This window comes from Marmota marmota, unplaced genomic scaffold (genome assembly GCF_001458135.2).
Source record: "Marmota marmota marmota unplaced genomic scaffold, marMar, whole genome shotgun sequence".
Classification (NCBI taxonomy): Eukaryota; Metazoa; Chordata; class Mammalia; order Rodentia; family Sciuridae; genus Marmota; species Marmota marmota.
The window spans coordinates 11,193,772-11,215,365 of NW_026000153.1; the positions used below are offsets into that span (position 1 = coordinate 11,193,772).

The window sequence follows — 21,594 nt, forward strand, 5'->3', positions numbered from 1 at the left end:
TGCTCTTAAGGCATTAAAATTATATGCCACACACAATCCCACTGTGGAGCTCCTATTATCTACTAATGATTTACTGTCTACAGTTGGTGAGACAATTATTTTTGCACTGAATTCTTAGAAGACCAGAAAAAGAAAAATATTTGGCACTAAAACCCTAATTCAAATTATTTGATAGGGACAGAAATTGTTTATACCAAGTTGATAATTATGAGTGTTTCATGTTCATTCACTGTTCCTCCTATCTACCAGTACCAAAACAAATTTAGAATTGCTCTTTCTTTTTCCAATTCTGAGTTTATCCTGGTGGCTAAAAAGAAGTTAATCAAACCACTAGAATTTCAAGTTTTTCAAGTCCTCATTGAAGACTACTAAGGGAGGATACATGTGTTTCTTGTAAAGAGTTGGGTGACAAAAAGAAACAAAAATCAGAGACCATTCTCAATTGACAAATAAATAACTTAGAAGGCCTAAATAAACTTTATCATAAAATAATCTATTAAAAAAGCTAATAACAATAAAAAGGAAGGGTACAAGGGAGTATGTCAGATATATCAGACAATAGCACAACAAATAAAACTAATAAATCACCATTCAAAGTCAGCAATAAATAGTAAATGAATGTTTACACTTAGAAATTTTATTTAACATCAAAATGTATGCATGTTTTATTGGATAGAAACAGTAGTTGGCTTTTTAGAGAGGAAGTATCATAATCACTTGCTCCAGTTAGCATAATTTCAATATTAGAGAGGATATTAGTATTGGAAAGTACTAAGTAAGGTGAATTTCATACATTATGGTATGATATGATCATGTATGATTATTTCTTAACAGAAAGTGCTATAAATCAAATGTAACTTTATGCATTGTTTTCTATTCCATAAACTAACTAGTTAAGTAGGGACTTAGGCCTAGAAAAGGGCCATCGCTTAAGATATTAGCTTTGAAAAACACATAAATAGCACACAAGAGATAAGACTCCACATATATTTTTAAAAAGCTTATTCCTTTTTATTTTTATTTTTTAGTTGTAGATGGACACAATACCTTTATATCATTTATTCTTACGTGATGCTGAGGATAGAACCCAGTGCCTCATACATGCTAGGAAAGTGCTCTACCACTGAGCTACATACAATCCCAGGCCCTCCACATATATTTTTTAAAAGTTGAAAGACTGAGAACTTTTAGCATTCTCTCTTTATATAACCATTAAAGATTAAAATATCAAATCATATCTTAATTTAGTCCTTAATTATCCATAAATAAAACCACATTGAGATATTTAGTTCTGTATTTTGAAGCCAAGCAATGTTAAAAATCTATAAACACGAAAAAACATTTAAATAACTATATGTACTTTACCTAAAATATTATAAATAACTATACAAATTATTAGTAATCTTTTCTTTCCTAGAAGACTGAGTTAGCATTCACTGATACACTTTTTTCCTAGCTTTTGCAAAGACCATTGATCTGCAGGACTTTATTAATAAATCTGCAAATAAATAGTCTGGGAACCTTAAAGAAATGGGATTCTCTGTAAAATGAAGAGAAAAGAATAGATTGTTTTAAGGTTTTAATGCAGCTACATGCTTTTAGAAACTTAATGCTTTAATTAGAAAGTACTTACATGGTCTGAAACACCTAAGATTTTAGAGGTCAGAAATTTCAAAACGACAGTTCCAAACCACCAAATACCACCTTGAATTAGCTAGGAAATAAACAGAAGCCCAAGATTAAAAATATCATATTACTCATTAAAATGTTCAATCATACCTATATGTGACATAGAATGATTTAATCATGTGAGGAACATTAGTAAAATACATATATTGTGAGCTATAAAAAAAGATGCCCCTTTAGAAAATTTTAACAGCAAAGAATTGAAATTGATGACATTGCTGCAAAATACACAACAATAATAGAGCACTATATATCCTAAATGTAAAGGAAATTATAAAAAGGTATTTCTTTCAAATTTTGTTAAGAAAAGACAGTGGTTATGTATTTATTTCCAAATATTATTACTCAGCTGAAATGCATTTTTCAAAACACTAAGCTCTTTTCTCACTCTAGAAATACATGATTCTCTCTTCAAGAAAAAAAAGTCTAAAATTTTAAATTTGAACACTGAAGTTTTCATTTTCAGAAGAGAACTGTGTACTAAAACAGACAAGGAGGCTCCTGGATCTTATTATTACAGTTGTTTAAGTTTTTGTCCAGCATTGATTGAAAATAGACTCAGGGTAGTGAGAGGAATTATAGCAGCCTAAATCCAAATCTCTCCACATACCAGCCAACAAGTAGAATAACACAATGGCAAATGCAGGAAACAACAGTATGAACTTCAAACTACCCATAAATGGAAAAGTAAACAACAAATACAGCAGAGTTGTACCTCATATTCCTGACCTAAGCCTTTGCAGAGAATGAGGGAGGACCCTCAAAGTACAGAGAAAAGAAAAGAGGGAAGTGAGGGGGCAGAACTGAACTCAAGTACCCTGGGAAAGAGAAAAGCCCTTGAAGACTGAGGCCAGGTACTGAGTGGGGTAAATGGTTTGGGTCTCAGAAAAGCATTCCTTTGGGATAGAAAGGAGGATAAACAGGGAGAAAATCCCTTTGGAAAAATATGGTGAAGGAAATAGAAGTAGGAAGGGAAAATTTAATATTCAGCAGAACAATCAACCAAAAATAAAAAGATAATCAGCCATGATTGCCATCACGAGGGGGAGAGGGAGAGGGACAAAGCGGGGTCGGGGGGGGGGTGGCAAGGAGATAAGAGAGGAGAGAGAAGAAGAAACAGAGAAAAGGGGAAGAAAAAAAGTTATATTTACTGAAAAAAATTTCTATATTGATAGAAGTAGTTGTACTTGAACTAGAAAACACCAATCCTGTTTATAAAATAATTAGATAAAAGATGCCTATATGTCTGTAAAAAAATTTCTATAAAAAGATAAGAAAAAATTTGAGTCAAATATTTTAGCTGATGAAATCCATACCACCAAACAACACTAAGCTTACAATGCAGAAACAAAACAAAACACTATGCAGAAATAAGACCTGAATTAAATATCTTAAGACAATCAGGTAAGTATTCCAAAGGTATAAATATTTAAAAATCAGCTTAAATAATAAATTTAAAAACTAAAAAATAGAAATGAGAAAAAACAAAATTTATTAAACAAGAAGAGGAATGGAAGAAAAGGAGAATACCAGAAAATCAAGACTATTATTTTTAAAAATGACTAAAAGATTCAAACAAAAAAATAATAAGAACATTTTTAGGCTATAAAACAACCACAAAGAATGAAAATGAGATCAGAAAAGAGTTAAAAAGATCAGAGAAAGCTGTTGAACTGGAAGACTGGAAAAACAATGAATCACACAGAGCTGGTATTTTAAATTATAATCCAAGAAAATTTTCCACAAATAAGACAACCTGAATGTACATTTGAATGTAATGGGCACTAGGAAAACTGAACCTGTATGTAAACTAACTCAAGACATATTCTAATAAATCTATTTTTTAAAAATTCCTCTGAACCTCCTGGCAAGTGATTTTGGCTAGCATCAAACTGAATAAAAGAAACATACAGCCAGGCACAGTTGTGAAAGACTGTAATCCCAGCTACTTGGGAGCTGAGGAAGGAGGATCCCATGTTCAAGGTCAGCCTCAGCAAATAAGCAAGACCCGTCTCAAAAAATAAAAAGGTCTGGGGATGGAGTTTAGGGGTAGGATATCTCTAGATTCTAGATTCAAACTCCAGTACCCCATCACCACACACACCTACAGAAATATACATAGCAAAGCAACAGTGTAGCAGCATTTCAAGAAACTCAAGAAAGTTGTGAACCAAGGACTCCATATATATAACCAATCTGAATTTCAAGTATAAAAGTCAAAGAAAAATGGTTTATAGAATGGAATAATTGCAGAAGTAATATTAACCTCCCAAGTAAGAAAGTTTAAAACAAAGGAGAATCATATAGAGAAAAAGTAAATATAATAAAACCCAGAGAAAATTTATAACAAAGATTTTCAAATGTGAGACCCAACTCATGCTAAAAAGAGGAAAACATCCTAAAACTGATTCAGAAAGGTGAAAAACAGAAGGGTGACAGGAGTATCAGGTAAATGATGTCCAGGGAGACTTGCTTAAAGCAATGATCAGAAGAATAGACACGACCTCAAAAACTTTTATCAATAAAAATGAAAGAGTGAAAATAAATTCACTAAATCCTTATCTAAGAATTCTAGATTAAGACATAAAAAATAAACCAAAAGAAAGCATGAGAGGAAATCTCATGAATAGAAATCATATTATACATATGAGAATATGTTGTTCTTTATTTCTTACTAATTTTCAAAGTTTCTTTCTCTCATCATTTCCTTTCTGTTTCAACAACTTCAATTAAGCATTCTGCAACAGTTTCTCTGTGAGTACCAAATTCTCTTTGTTTTCCTTGATCTGAGAATGTCTTCATTTCTGCTTTGTTCCTGGGGAAGGACACCTTTAACTATAAGTACTAGTTGACATTTCTATCAGCTCTTCACAAATGCTGTGCTACCTCCTGGCTTCCATGGTTTCAGGTGAGTCCACTGTAATTCAGACGGGTTTGCCCTTTAGCTAATGTGCCATTTCTTTCTACTTGTGCCTTCAGGAATTTTTCTTTATGTTAAGTTTTCAGAAGTTTAATAATGATGTATCATGGTGTGAGTTTCATTGGGTTTATCCTATGTGGGATTTGCTCAGTTTCTTGATTCTATAAGTTTGTCTTTTGCCAAATTTGGGAAATTTTCAAGCATTGCTTCTTCAAATACTTTTCAGTCCCTCTCTTTTCCCATTTTTGCCACAATTTTGATGATATAAATATTAGGTCTTTTTTGCTCCCCTAACAGATCCCTGAGGTTCTGACATTTTCTTCCACTTAGTTTGGGTAATTTCTACTGCTTTATCTTCAAGTGCACTATCATGTTTGCTCTGCTATCAAGCCTATTCACTGAGTTGTTAAAATTTGTTATTGTATTTTTCAGGTCTATAATTCCCCAGCTGTGACTTTCATTTAAAAAAAGAAAGTTTTTATTTTTTGGTGATAGTTTCTAATCTTTTCATTTGTAGGGTATTTTAATAGGGTATTTAAAATTTCTCAATGAAGTATTTTTTATGATGACTACTGTAAAATCCTTATCAAATAATCCCCAACATCCATTATCCAAACTCCCTCCCTTTCTCTTCCTCCCTGCTACCCACCTCTAGTGATCACTAATATATGTTTCAATCCACTGTTTTTTAACATCCATATGAGACAGAACACGCAGTTTTGTCTTTTCTGGGTCTGATTTCTTTCACTGAACATAGTTGTCCTCCAATTACATCCATTTTGCTGTAGATGATAGGCTGTGTAATATTCCATTGTGTATGCATACCACATTTGCTTTGTCCATTCATCCACTGATAGCATAGATGCTATTGAGGATAGTGCAGCAATAAACACGAGCATGCAGGTGTCTCTGTGATATGCTGATACCATTTCCTTTGGATATATACCCAGAAATGGAATAGCTGGATAGAATAAGTTCTAGTGTTCTATGGTATGGAGGGTGACTTAAATTCAGTATAATCTATCATATATTTTGTTGATAACTATGAGAGAGGATGAAGGCTCCCAACACAATGTAAAGATAAGGAGATTAAAATGTCAATTGCTTTGATTTTATCAGTACATATTATGTGCATGTACTGAAATACCATAAAAATGTACAATAATTAGTAAAAAGTAATATACAGATTTCAAAAACCGCATAATTCTATTCATCTCAATGTTGACATATGTTGTCCCCTCTCATTCAACTTATTTTTTTTCTTATTCTTGCTATAATAAGTAGCTTTCTATTGTGTCTGGTTCATTCTGGGTATTGCATTAGAGACTTTGGATCCTATTTTAATATTCTATATGAGCAGATAGTCACCTTGTTTAAGTTTATCATGCAAGTCCCAATCTTCTTTTGTATACTATTGTTACAATGCCAATTTGGTTTTCAGAGTCTTTGCAGTGCTATTCTTGGAGGTTTAATTTACCTGGTGCCCTTGTAGGCTTCATTTCAGTCCTCACTCATGCTGCCCATAGGGAAGAATGTACCTCTCCAGCACTCTTGCCATTAGGTGGAGAGTTGGAGACACCAGGTTTGTGGGGCGCAAAGAGCTCTTTCTTGGCTGGTCTAGTGTTAGTATTGCTCCTGTTCAATCCCTGCTGGTGCCACTGAAGCTGTCCACTGACACTGGAGTGTGAGAAATGGTAGATACCAGACCCATGGGATGGAGAGAATTTCCCTGTGTCTACTATGAGAATACTTTCCTCTATCTCTGTCTCCCAGTGCTGATAATGTTGCTGCTCCATCTTTGCCACTGTCCTGGTGGAAGAAAACAATTACCAAAGCAGATGACTGCTGCTTAGTAAAGGTCCTAGAGATGTTGGGCTCAAGACTGTCTTCTGCCACTGCACTGAGTTTCAAGAGATGACCTGTTGTGTTTTTGCATATTTATAATGCTGGACTAGCAATGGAAGTATAGTTATAAAATCATGAATTCATTCACATACACACAAATGTATACATGCACATACATACATGTTCATAGCTAAAGGGCCTAGGAGCAAGAACACACTGGTATTAATGAGAATACCTACCACTCAGGTCTTGAGTTCTAAATACCTTTCTCCACTAAAAGGAACCAGGATTGATTCTAGGGTTGGGGCAAGAAAAATACAAGATGAGCCTGGTGCATCTTGTTGAGTCAGAATGTATGCAAGCATCCAAAGACTTGTGGAGGCAGGTCAAAGGGATAAAAGATCCAGCTTGAAACCATCTATAATGGCACAATGGTATTTGTACATAATGTGAATTTTCCCTATATAAATAACAAATTATTCCAGCATCATTCATTGAAAAGTGACCAGCAAGTCAATCTTATTGAAATTCCTTGGAATCTAAACATTACCTGGGAAGAAGTGAGATTATAAGGAGTTTGTCTATGCATAAACATGGTTTATTTTTCTATTTAGTGGGATATTCTTGATGTCTTAAAAATTTAAACATAAGTTTCACCATGTAAATATTGTCATATTTTGTTAGCTTTAATCAAACACTATATATTTTTTCTTTCTGATATGTAAAGCATATTTTCAAAACTATGTTTTCTGTTTGTTGCCAACTTTTCTATACTCAGACTTTTGTTTCTTTGATATTCTTGAGTTTATAGCTTAGTTAATTCTTATTGTTCCAAGTCTATTGCTGAAAATGCAGTCGAAATGTAATTTAAGTAAAAAAAAAATTTCCTTTAAGTATTGCTTGGCAGAATTCCTTAAATGTCTAAGGGCATTGTTTTACTTGTTATTTTTCAATAGTTTGTGATTAAATTTTTGATTTTCTTTTGAGTTATCAAATTGCCTAATTTTTCTGAAGTGAAAAATATCATATATTAGAAGTCTCATGTCATCCAACAACTTAGTGATCAACTCTTTCTACTTTTTCACCAAAAGGGATAAAAAAAAAATGCCTCCAGAAAGCACAGGCTTTCCATTTCCTGCTTTTGAATTCTGTGGAAAAATCTATTACCTCATCTTAATATAACTTTTCTAGTTTCACTTTTTCAATATATAATAGGTAAACATATAACTCTTCAATATTGAAGGTTTTTTAAAAATAGGAGCACATTGAAGACCCAGAGAAAAAGAATAAATGACATCTGAAGATGATTTTCTACCTTTGAAAGTAGCTATTGAGATTAAAGAAACTGTGTTTAAAAAAAAAACTGAAACTTACCCAAAAGTTGAGTTCAGAAACTCCCAATTTTTGAATTTGATTTTTCTTTAAAATTATTGCCTAAAATACACATAACAGGAAATGAAAATAAAATTAACAATTATATTTTATATGAAAGGAACCTTTCAAAAACTACAAAGCCAGACTCTTCCATCTCAACTATTACCAGCCATTTTCCTAATTAATTGTTGACTTTTCAAATTTTGGACATGACATAGCTAAGTGCTTTGTGTGCTAAAATTTGCCTCTTAAGTTGATTTCTCAAATAGTTATGATGGACTTTTTCTGTAAGGTTTAAATACCTGAAAAGGTAGCTGATGTATGGACACCACCACTTTGTAATGCTAAAAAAGTATGAGACAATGTTGAAAACAACAAGAATACATTTTGTGGGGAAGGAGAAAGTGAAAAGATTGATTACCAAGAGAAAAAAAGGTGTAGGAAGCAGAAACGTTAAAATCTATAAACAATCTCATAATCATCTGCACACGGCGAAGTGCTATATAAAGTGCAATACTGTGGATGGTATCATATTTGATCAGTGTGGAAATGGAAAGTAGCAGAGACTATTCCAGATTCTGGCTTATGTATATCAAAAGTGTGCCTAAAAGAATTACAACTGACCATGGAACCATCATTCCAAACATATCCACATAAATATCATTCTGTGAGAGTTAAGTTAGGTGAGGAGACGATATACTTATCCTAATTATGTTGTCATTGCTCAAGGAAATAAAATCAGTCTCTCTCCAAATTTTTACCTCCCTTATTTTGTTTTACTCATAAATAAATTGTGTTAGTTAACACAAAAAAAACCCTATATGCATACATACATGAGAAAACATGGAGAAAAGGAAACAGAAGTGGAGATATTTGCTATATTATTGAAGGTTAATTTCAAATACTTTACCCAATGAGATAGTTTTTGATATTCACATTGCAATAATTTAAAATCTGTAAAAATATTTTATATCTGACCTAAAATATGAGATCATTCAGCACCTCAAAAGTTTTTTAGAATACAGAAAGAATTCGTGTATATCCAGTCTTGGAACAGAAAGTGGCAACGAGGCTGATTAAAAAGAATTTTTTTTTTTTTTTTTTTACAAAATCTATACTTCAGTCATCACTCTACCCTATTGTGCTATGTAACCTCCAGTTAGTTATTTCTCAGATTATTCATCCTTATAATAAAAAATAATTAACATATTTCATTCAGAAATCTTTCTAGATCTAAAATACTTCAACCCAAATAATACTTCATCCATTTCAATGATAGAGGAATATAATAGAATATATGACTATCTCCTTGTTATACAAAGCTAATATATTAACAAATACAATTTATATATGTGAAATATTAGAAAAATTATAACTTTTATTTATTCTTTGTGGAAATTACACAAGTTGAATCATGAAATTTATTTTAATATGTGACTAAGAACTTTGATACTCTTTCTGAAGTTACTCCATTCTAAAATAACTGTTTATATCTCTTATTTTTAATTAATGGCAGATTTTTTTTCATTTCATCAATATTCACAACAACACATGGACATATAACTAATGTGATCCTGCAATCTGTACACGTAGAAAACTGAGAATTCATACCCTATTTGAATCAAATGTATGATATGTCAAGATCATTGTATTGTCTTGAACAACTAATAAAAAAAAAGAAAAGAAAATATTCACAACAAAATTTAAAACTCTATTATTCTGTTTATTTCAAAAGCTTATTTGACTCCAAAGAACCAAGAAATCTTCTATGATATTAAAAAGTGTATGAAAAAGTCTAACTCAATTTGTATTTTAAGTAATATAAAATCTGTGCTTGTGAAAAAGGAATTATGATTGCAAAATAACAACAAATATCTCAAACTGATTAGAGTACTTATCTACTCAAAATGTCCTTTCAAATTAAATTTCTTAATGATAGCGATACTAAGCCAAGTGGCTTCAAATATGTAGCTAAATGATAAGAGAACGTTTATTCTCTACAGGCTGTATTGTTATTTATAAATTTATAATATTGTGTTTTGTATGATCTAATATTTTTTAAGAAAACGTCAACATAGAAAATAACTTTTTATTATTCATTCATTTATATAGCAAATAGTTTTAGAGAACCTGTGATGTTTTAAGCATTAATCTATTTCTGAAAGTACAAATATAAATAAACATGAATAAAGCCTTCATGATAAGCCCCACATACAGGTCAGTAGGAGAAGCAGATAAACACAATAGCAAACATAATGTAGTATTCTCAGAGTATCTGAGAATGGGGTACTTGGAAAATTGTATAGCATTCAAAAGAGAATAAACTCTATTACAATTCTTTTCTTTTTTTTTTTTTTTTTTTTAATATTTATTTTTTAGTTTTCAGCGGACACAACATCTTGGTTTGTATGTGGTGCTGAGGATCGAACCCGGGCCGCACGCATGCCAGGCGAGCGCGCTACCGCTTGAGCCACATCCCCAGCCCACAATTCTTTTCTTAATAGCAAATATACAATTTTAAAAGTTCATGCTTCAAAATATCATATCTAAAATTAATATATATGCATTTAAGATAAAATTTGCTTTATTTATTTTTGGAATTTGACAATTTAATTCTAAAAATGAATAAATTTAAATTTTCCATGGAAAAAAGTCAGTCTTATTACATAATACTTTTTAATTTATTTGTATACTGCTTTAAACAGGGAAACTGTACTATACAAGGATGAGATACAGAAAAAGTTTTTACTTGGGGAAAACTTTCTCAAGTTAAAAGATAATGAGAAAGGGCCATATTCATTCTCCTATGCTTACATTAGACAGAAAAGCCTGCTATTTGATGGATGAAAAAAAGAAAACTCATGAACTTAACAACACTTACCCATGTCATTAACAAAGATGAAGAATAATAAGAAGATAAGTACATTGGATTTCCAAACATCAAAATGAAACAAAGGAAAAGTGAAATCTGAAAAATGAAAAAACAAACTCATGTTTTATAGTTATTACATGGAGAGTATAATTCAAACTTCAGAGGCAAACAGCCACTTCTAATGCAAATTTTGTTTGTATAAAGAAAATTAATAGTTCTTGGCCTAATTATAATAGAATTTTAAGTTACTATAAGGTACTAAGTATTAAACTTCAAGATCATAAAATCTATACAGCATAATATATTTTTTCTGTATCTGCTACTTGGATAAAGGAAAAATTAACTCTTATTTCTACTGCTTCAATAATAGAATAACATAATAAAAATATTTAAAGAATAAATATTAGTTTATTATTTTAGCAAATATTAGTTTTCCTAATCTTATTTTGATTACTACATAATTTGCATCACTTATGAAGCTTTATTCTTGTTTTATTTTAAAGGAAAATACATTTGTGAACTAAGATAAAAACCAAAGTTCAACAACATAAAATTTCAATTGCAGAGTGTCATATTTATGCAAAGTTCAAAAATCTTAGGTATTAGAGAAAGACAATTGCAAAAGTAGTGACAATAATAAATAAAACAAAAATTTAAAAAATAAAAGTTTTAGAAAGCACAACACATCTACAGTTTAGTTGAAAGTATAATCAACTATAATACAAGATTTGTGACAGTTCAGTTTTCCTTCTAGATGCCATTGACATCATTATGTATTAAATACTACCAAAAGGAAGTATCCCATTAAAACAGAATTATTCATGTTTTATAAACTCTGAGAGCTTATTTTAATATTTGACTTATGAATATTTAAAATATTACCATATTCATATAAATGATCTTCCGAAATTTGCTTGGCTCAATGTACCCCACAACGTACATGGGAAATAATGAGGCTATCTGAAAAAAAATATATAAAATGCAAAATTGAAAAAATTATAATAAACAAATACTTCACTGTTGATAGGCAAAGTAAATATAAGAGGGAGAGCTATTTCTGATAACAACAGGCAAAGTAATTTGAACCACTTTCAACTAAGAAGTAGAATAGCTAAGAAAAAATATAAATATATATATGCATATATATGTAAAAATATAAAAAAGTATGTAAGTATGAAAACCATAGATTATTAACAAGGCAAATTAGAAATTAGCAAAATAAAACCAGGAAAAAAATGTAAATCTATAGTAATGAGCATGACATTTTGGATTCCTTTTCTCTCAGTTCCAACAGAGGCAGATGCTTCTAGCTGAGAGGCAGCTGAGAGACGAGTAAGCAGAGCAGGCATTTTAGGCAGATAGGACAGCAGGGTACACCAAGGAAGGAATGCTTGGTAGACTCCCAGACTTTGGTCTAAGAGTGAACCAGAAATCAAGCAGCCCTCAGAAAGACTGAAACCCACATTTGCATCATCTCAATCTAATTGCATGAAGATATTTCAGGATTGTTAGTGCCTTTCTTTACCTGTTGGAAGCAAATTTAATCTTGTCTGGAGAAAGTTCATATCAACTTAGCCTTAATTTAGCTCTATGCCATATCAAATAATTGCCAAGCATAAGAGGAGATAAGACAGTATCACAAAAACTGTAAAAACAGGTTGTAAAGGATCTAGATAAGACATCAGTAAACTTGTCAGGTAAAAAGCCAAATAGTAAACATGTTATGCTTTATGGGACACATATGGACCCTGTTGAATAGACTTCTTTTCTGTTTTAAAATTTTTTTCTGCAATACTTTAGAAATATAAAAACAATTATTAGCTTGCGAATCACTCAAAAACATGTCTAGCATCATCAAACATATATTTAAATTATGCTTGACATGTTCAAGGAAATAATAGGATCGAATATTCTAAGAGAGCACAAGTCATTAAAAAAAAAGTGGGGGAAATCAAATTGGCTGAGCACCATGGTATACACTCATAATCCCAGCTACTCAGGTGGCAGTAAGATCACAAGTTCAAGGTCAGACTGGGCAACTTAACCCTGTCTAAAAATAAAAAATGTCTGGGATGTAGCTCAGAGATAGAGCATGCTTGGGTTCAATCTGCAGTACCACAAAAAAGGAAAGCCAAATGAAATTTAAAAACAATATTAAAATAATCAATATCAAGACATTAACAAATGAGTTTAAAAACAGGATAAACACAGCCAAATAAAAAATTGGGTGAACTAGAAAATGGGTCAGAAGAACACATTTGGAAGGAAGCACAAAATGATAAAAGAACAAGAAATTTATCTGAACACAAGAATAAAGATCAGTTATGTTATACTTTACATCTTAGAGGAGGAAATTAGGTAGAAGCTATATTTAAAGGAATTATAGCAAGGAGCTTCCCCCAAATTTATAGGCAATATCAAGCAATGATTTGTGAAGTATCACAAATTCCCAAGGAAGAATAAAAACAAAATAATACAAAACAAACCTCCACAAAATCCTGAGGACATAGGCATATCATTTTAAAAGCTGCAGAAGAACAATAGCAAAGAGAAAACTCGTAAGAGCAACTGGAAATTAACATACTATAAAGCTATACTATAAATCAAGACTGAATATCAAATTGATCGATGGAACAAAATACAGAGTCTAGAAATAAACACACACAAAGGCAGGTAGCTAAACTTTGAGGAGAAAAGATAGTCTTTTCAGCAAATGGTACTGGAATAACTGTACATTCAAATGCAAAGAAAAGGATTCTAGATAGGGACCTTACATCAAAAAATTAGCTTAAAGTGGATTTTAAACCTGAAGGTATGAATCAAAACTATAAAACCGAAAATACGGGAGAAAATTTAGGTGGACCTTGGGTTTGATGATGAGTTTTTAAATATAACACCAAAGCCAATATCCCATGAAAGAAAAAAATTGTAAACTGAATTTCATTAAGCTAAAAACTTCTGCTCTACAAAAGACACTATTAAGAAAATTAAATAATAAGCTAGAGACAGAGAAAATCTTTGCAAAACACATATACAATTCAAATAGCAGAATTCCAAAATACACAAAAAACTTCCAAAACTAAGCAAGAAAACAAACAACCCAATTAAAAATGGGCAAAACACCTTTTGAAGAAACACTTCATCAGAGAACAAGGTGAAGAAGAACATATAAAGAAGAACAAGAACATATAAAGATACTCAACATCGTATGCCATTAGAGAATTGAAATTCAAACAATAAAGAGATATCACTGTTGCTTTAATCAGCTTGTGCATTGCTGTGACCAATATATATGACAAGAACAATTTAAAGGAAGAAAAGTTTATTTTGGAGCTCCTAGTTGTAGAAGTCTCAGTTCAGACAGTCAACTCCATAGCTCTGGGACCAAGGTGAGGCAGAACATTATGGAGGAAGGACATTCAGGAGGAAAACAGCTTGGGACCTGGCAACCAGGAAGCAGAAACAGAGCTCTGCTCACCAGGGACAAAATACAAACCCTAAAGGCAAACCCCCAGTGACCTACTGCCTCCAGACACACCCTACAGTTACCACCAAGTTAATCCATATCAGTGAATTAATCCAAGGTAGGTTACACTTCTCATAATCTAATCACTTTACCTTTGAAAATTCTTACACATTTGTGAGCCTTTAAAAATTTTTTTTTAGTTGGAGATGGACACAATACTTTTATCTATTTATTTTTTATGTGGTCCTGGGGATTGAACCCAGTAGCCTCACACATGCTAGGCAAGCGCTCTACCACTGAGGTACACCCAAGTCCCCACACGAGCTTTTTGGGGGCACCTTATACCTAAACCATAACAAATGATTAGGACAGAATGGCTAATATTCCAAAACTTATAGAATCAGCAATTTCTTACAAAGTTAAACATAACCTTACCCCACAATCCAGTAATTGCCTGCCTGGATACATACCCAACATTTGAAAACTTATGTCCACTCAAAAACCTGAATACAAATGTTTATGATAGCTTTATTCATAATCACCAAAGCCTAGAAGCAACCATAATGTCCTTCAATAGGTGAATGGATAAACCAATTATGGTGCAATTATATATTTAAATATTATTCGGCAATAAAAATGAGCGCTCAAGCCATGAAAAGACATAGAGGAATCTTAAAGGCATATTGCTAAGTAAAATAAGCCAGTATGAAAAGACTACATAATGTATAATTCCAATGATATGACTTATAAAAAAGTAAAATTACACAGTTAAAGTCATTGCCAGGTGTTGTAGATAGGGTTGTAGGGTTGAATAAGTGAAGCACAAGGAATTTTTTTAGAATGTTGAAAATATTTTATATATTTGTTATGGTTTGGATGTGATGTGTCCCCCAAAAGCTCATGCATGAGACAACACAAGAGGGTTTAGAGGTAAAATAATTGGGTTACGAGAGCCTTAACCCAGTCAATGAATGAGTTTCCTGATGGGTTTAATTGAGTGGTAACTGAAGGTGGGTAAGGTGTGGCTGGAGGAGGTGGGTCATTGGGTGGCATACTTTTAGGGTATATATTTTGTATCTGGCAAGTGTATCTTGTATCTCTCTCCATGTTGTGATCAACATGTGGGCCACTTCCCTCTGCTATACTCTTCTGCCATGATGTTCTGCCTCACCTTGAGCCCTGAGGAATGGAGCTAGCTGTCTGTGGACTGAGACCTCTGAAACCATGAACCCCAAATAAACTTTTCCTCCTCCAAAATTGTTGTTGTCAGGTCTTTTAGTCACAGAAGTGAAAAATCTGACTAAAACAATACTATAATGGTGGATACATATCATTACGCATTTGTCAAATCTCATAGAATTGTATAAAGAAAGAGAACCTTAATATAAATTGTGACCTTTAGTAATAAAATACAAATTTTAGTCTATTAGTTCTAACAAATGTACTATATTAATGCAAGATGCTAATTATAGGGGATATATGATTATAGGATATAATCATATATCCCCTATAATTATAGGATATAATATATGGTTGTGTGGGGTGGGATGAAGTAGGGATGAGGTGGGAAGACTGAGAATGCTCTCAAAAACAAGATTTACAACTAACTTCTTAACAGAAATGAATCAGAAGATAATGGGATGATATTTTCACAACACTGAGAAAATAAATTTTAAAAATTCCCAACCTTGAGTTCTATACCAGAGATAATTACCTTTAAGAAAGAAGGCAAATTGAACATTCTCATACAAGAATGCAAAAACTGTCACCAACAGGTTCACACTAAAGGAAAATACTAATGAGTGCTCTTTGGACAGCAAAAAGATCCTCTGTGGAAGCTTGGAGACAGAAAGCATTCAAGAGGGAAATAAACATGTGAAAAATCTACTTAATCTTATAAAAGTTAATTATATAAAATAATACAGATGCTATGAGGTTTAAAAATAACTAAATATGTGTGTATACATGTAAACACATATAGCATACATATATGCATATATATATGCAAATATATATGGACATACACACATAGCAAAAAACAAATGGCATTTAATCCAGAAGGAAAATAAATTGATTTAAAGTGTTTTAAGGTGCTTGTATTATTTGGGAAGAAGCGATAGTATTAATTTATACTGTAACTCAAAAATAAATGTTTTAATTTCTAAGGTTATCTTTAAAAGAGTGAAAAATAGTATGACTAAACGAATAAACACAGTAGGAATGTGGAACGATAAAAGCATTCAGCTGGCCAGATGGGAAAGAGGTGTATAAATATCACATAGCAAATGGGGCAATTACAAAGAAACTGCCTTAGAAAGATGATAAATTTAAAATTAATTATCAATAATTACATCATCATCAATGGACTGAATAACACAATTAAAGACAGTATTATTTAACTAGATTTAAAAAAAACTAATTACATCTAAAATGTAAAGATGCAGAAAAATTTGAACATAAAAAAATGGTGAAAGATCAATATAAACACTAAAAGAAAGGTGATATGGCTCTATTATAACAGAAATATAGGCTTTAAGGCAAAAACACCACTACCAATAAATAGGCACTTTAATGAAAGTAATCTATGATAATTATGTACATAATAATAAATCAAAATGTTTAACACTTTACAGAACTAAAAGAGATATAGACAAATCTACCATAAGATTTTAACACAGACCCCCTCTATTAATTGAAATAAGCATACAAAAATCATGCTAGAATATTTTAATAATTAACAAAATTAGCTTGATTAACCTAACTAGAACTATACACTTAAGTTTAAAATACACCATTTCTTAAATGCATGAGAAATAGAAATTCCTGGGGACAAGTCTAAGAAAAAAAAAAACTATGAAGCATTATTGAAATAAACCGAATAAGAAATTAAATAAGTGAAAGTGTATATCATGTTGTTTGTTTGAAGACACATCATTTAAGAATTTCAAATTTTTTATTTAATAAAGTGATACTTTTCTTCAGCCTAAAGGAAAGGAAAACATATAGAATCCCCTGAGATTTTACCTAAAAAGCAGCAGCCCAGAAAGCAGGTTTTAAGGGGCATTGGGACAAAGTTGCTTTCTGTTTGCTTGCTGTTTGAATGCAGTTTATTTGATAAAATAGTTGTAGGTGTCAATAGAAAGATCAATAGAAAGATCAACCTGGTGATGAAAAAATTTACTAATTATGAAAAATGTAACATGTAGGAAAGCAACTAGGTAATAGATTAATTAGTTTTTTTACAAGTATATGTAATCTTCAAATCATTATAAACTTGTAGAGAGGGAGGTTGATATTTTTAATAAGAAAAGCTGCATCTACTTCCAGCAGAAGGAACATCAAATCCTCTCAGGGGTGGGGATATTTTGGTGGCTTCTTTCAGTTATTATAGATTAAACAGGTACACACTGTTTTTTGAGCAGAAGGTTTCCTTCACTTAAAAAAGACTATCATTACTGAGACTCTTGATGTGTGAGATTTAAAGTTCAATGAAGAGGGAGGAACTGGGAAAACATGTCGTATAGGAACCAGGAGTTTCCCCAAGTGGAAACCTTTTTCTGAGATATACAAATATTTGAACATCTCTGAAAACCTAGTGTAATCTTAACTTGGTTAAGCTAGCAAGATAGAACCCCAAAGAACTTGTAAAACACACAAAGAGTATGGGCTGGAAGACTCTGAACTTATGAGCTCACTTAACACTAAAGTCCCAGATCCTGTCCTAGGCAAAGGCTAGTTCTACAAAGGGCATGTGGGTGATGCTGAACCACCTTTGACTTGACTCAGATATTTTAGCATTTCCAGTGTGCTATGAGACAGAATGGCTGCATTCCCCTTGAAAAGAGTTGGGCCATTCCCAAGGGTAAACAGGGAATCCTGGTCCATTTTATTATGAAGCACCCAGAATATATGGCTGTTCCAAAGCTTTTTGTCTTTAAGAAGGTACATTTGAGTTTTTTTTCTTTCCATGCCCATCAACAGGTCTTCTTCAAATCACTAGGAAAGCTTTAGGACAGAAAATTTAACGTGCCAGACGTTTCTCTTTAGAGAAAGAACTCACAGAAGTCCAAACAGCAGCCTTACCCCCAGGTTACATCTCAGAAGCAAAGAATCAGATACACATTAGGTAGATGTAGGAGCCACCTGGCCTACAGGAGCCTCAATATGGGAAATGCCATTAAAAGAGCCTCCTTACTCAAGAAAGCTCAGATAGTCTTTGTTCACTTAAGATTCTTCCCAACTTAGTGCAATTAGGCAGTCATCAAGCAATGTGCCTAGTAACATCATGCTAGAAAGTTCTTATGCAGAAGAGGAAAGTGCTTTGTAACAGCAGTGTGGTGGCATCTGCCATAGCACACAGAATCCCTGATAGTGACGAATCCTTCAGATTCAAGCAGCCGAATTTCTGGGCCAGGAGTAAGGATAGAACATCTACTATTGATCCTTGCCTACATAAATTGTTGACAATAGAAGGAGTAACTTCAAAGAGAGCAGTAGACATTCTTGTTTTAAACAGGATGGGGTCATGAAGTCACATTTAAATATTCAAAAAGATGTGACCTAATTTTGTACTCCAAAGAATCAGCTATATAGTGAGTGAAAATGAAATTGAAAACCAGTTTTGTATAAAATATCAACACTCTCTTCTTTGAAAATAATTCACATTTCTATCATTTCTGATTTTACAGTTTCTTTTCTGCAACCATTCCTTTCTCTTTCCTTAGTCATAAAAAGCACTCCTACATGCCTGGAATTCCCCAATAAAATATAATATAGAATACTTAGTTGCCAGAACTAAATCACAGTTTCTCAGTGTCTTAGAATGATAACATCTATGGTCTTACCATTCCCAATATTCTACATTTCTACGATGTCTTTCATAACATTTTCCTTTGAAAAAAGGAAACTTTTAATCCATAACTCTCATTTCTCAGACAATATGGGTTGGAGACATGAACTAATTTTAGCCTTAATCTAAGACACAATAGAGAAGAATATTTCCAGAAAAACAAAAGATTTATTTCATTAGTATGAACAAATAAAACTCTACACATTAGTTAAAAAAATAAAAGCCTCAGATATCCTGAGTGCATAGGAAAACACTAAGGGATTCAAACCTACCCAAAGAGTTTCTTAAAAAGTTTCATCAGTCCCACTGGATTAATGAATTTGCTGACAATGAAATGTTGCTTATTAAAAATATATTCCATTATGTTTGCATGTGCAAAAAAATGAAAACCAGAGGGTAATTTCTGTGTAACAATCTGTAAGGAAGTATAGCAGTGGAAATACTTGAAACATTCTTTAAACATGCAATGTCAATTGAGTTGAGGTTATAATTGCACTTTTTGTGGACAATTGGCAGCATGAGGCCTCTTTGCAGAATTTTTCACTTTCAATTTACAGGATATTATTATTATCAGTGTTTGTTAGTTAGGTGGAAAGGAACCCTAATGAAAAATCCTAGTATCATGAAATTTCATCAGAACTGTTCTTTTATTTTCTCTACCCATTTCAGTTTCTTGACATTAGTTACTTAGATGTTTTGGGAAACAGGATATCTCAATTCCTGTAAGTGATATCATGATAAAAGCTCTGAGAAATGGTTCCTACTCAAATTCTGCTCTTTAGACAAAATGGTCAGAATTCAGCTACCCTAGAAGTAGAAACCCTACACTAGAAGTAGATCATAAAGAGCAGGAAAGACTTTAGCTATCTTGTGATGTGGCACCAAAATGAGTTGTAAGGCAAAAGAAAAATACACAGGTAGATAGATACACAGATGTTATCTCAGCAACCAAAAAGAAAATTTGTTAACAAATTATAAATCCTTTACATTTTCATCACTAATATTCATCAAATTAACCAATACACTAATAGAATGTGGAATTAAATCATTGTAAATTATGCATTTATTATACACTCATAATTATTCTATATTTTAAAAGTCTTTCAGGGCATAAATATAATCACATGTTAAAATTCCTACAGAAAAAAAATGTTACATTTAACTTAAATTAGTTTAAAATCATCTTACCTGTGTAAAAAGTATAAACTGAGCAAATTGCCAGGGAAGCATAAAAGCAATATTGGAAGCACAGAGTGCAATGAAATGTTTTCCATTATTGTGTGAGGTCCTTAAATGGAAAGAAATGATACCAGTAAGTCTTACCACGAACATAGTCAATCATTTTTTAAAAATAAAGAAAAAGACTACTTGCAAAATAATAAAATCTAAATGATCCCCTTACCTTTGAAAAAACAGCTAACTTTGGAACTCAGTTTACTAAAAAGAACTAAAAATGCCTTGAAAATGCCCAGTGTAGAATAACTATAATTAAAGAGTTTTAGGAACAATATTTCAAAATTTATAATTAGATAAAATATTTTAAATATAAAAGTTTATTTCCCTGTAAATATGCCTGAAATTCAGAATTTAATATCCCAGGGAAGGTCAGAGATAGGACATGACAATAATCTGGCATGCCTCACAATGTTTTTCTTATATGCATAGACATAATGTTTATATACTACTATTTTTATGTTTCAGAAAATAATGAGGAAAATTATAAGTGCTAGTGGGGAAATAAGTTAACAACTATGGAATCATTTTAAGGCAAAAAAAATTTAAAAGAACAAATTAAAAATAGTTCCAGAATGTAGTTAAATCTTTATGGTTGAAGTTTAAATTGTCTGTTCTGCAATACTAAAACACATTGGTAACCAATTCCTTTTATCACAGAAAAGTTGAGTATATTTAAGAATCTGATAAAAGAAATACGTATATTTTATGTAAATAATAAAACAGCAACAGTTCCTTTTGTAAAAGCTGTACTGGGTTTTGACAAATCCTTATATAAAAGTAGATAACTTTTCAAAAACAGCATTTAAAATATAATGTCAGTAATATTATCACAAAATATTCATTAAGCACTTGGTGATCTTGCATTTTATCAAGCAAAATCATTTTTTACTAAGGTGTAGAATATAGCACATGCCTTCAAGAATAATTTTAAAATATATAAGTAGGACATTTCAATCCAGGAACCCCTGTCTGGCCAGATTAATGTAATTTCAATAAATCTTCCTGGTAATTTAACTGGTAAGGGTTGGCGGAGGTACTGGCAGTTTCCTTCACTATAATCTTTCAGAGGAGGTGATGTACCAACCAAACCTACACAAATCTGTATATAGGAAGCAGACTCCCAAAGACAAATTCAACACCAAGATAAACTTGTCAGGTATGTGACACATCAGAGATTAGTCTGCTCTCTCTCAAGATTTGTAAGCACATCTGGATGCATTAGTCGCCTTCATTTAATCAGCAATCATATAAGGCCTTAAATATTTGCATGGGAATATGCTAAGTGCTCTGTGGTTAAAGCACAGTATGGCATAGTCTGTGCTTGGGTATACTTTAAAATATATATA

At 32.0% G+C, this 21,594-nt stretch overlaps 1 protein-coding gene across 1 annotated transcript in view; it reads right to left on the reverse strand.

Annotated features, from left to right (window-relative positions):
* The window catches only part of Dpy19l2 (dpy-19 like 2), a 78,205-nt gene that overhangs the window by 24,983 nt on the left and 31,628 nt on the right, over positions 1-21,594 (reverse strand). Inside the window, exons 9-13 of the mRNA XM_015490368.2 lie at positions 20,201-20,300; positions 11,580-11,657; positions 10,707-10,793; positions 7,826-7,885; positions 1,634-1,714 (exon numbers count right to left, since the gene is read on the reverse strand). Of these exons, the coding sequence (XP_015345854.2) occupies positions 1,634-1,714; positions 7,826-7,885; positions 10,707-10,793; positions 11,580-11,657; positions 20,201-20,300 (406 nt within the window). The remainder of the gene's footprint in view (positions 1-1,633; positions 1,715-7,825; positions 7,886-10,706; positions 10,794-11,579; positions 11,658-20,200; positions 20,301-21,594) is intronic.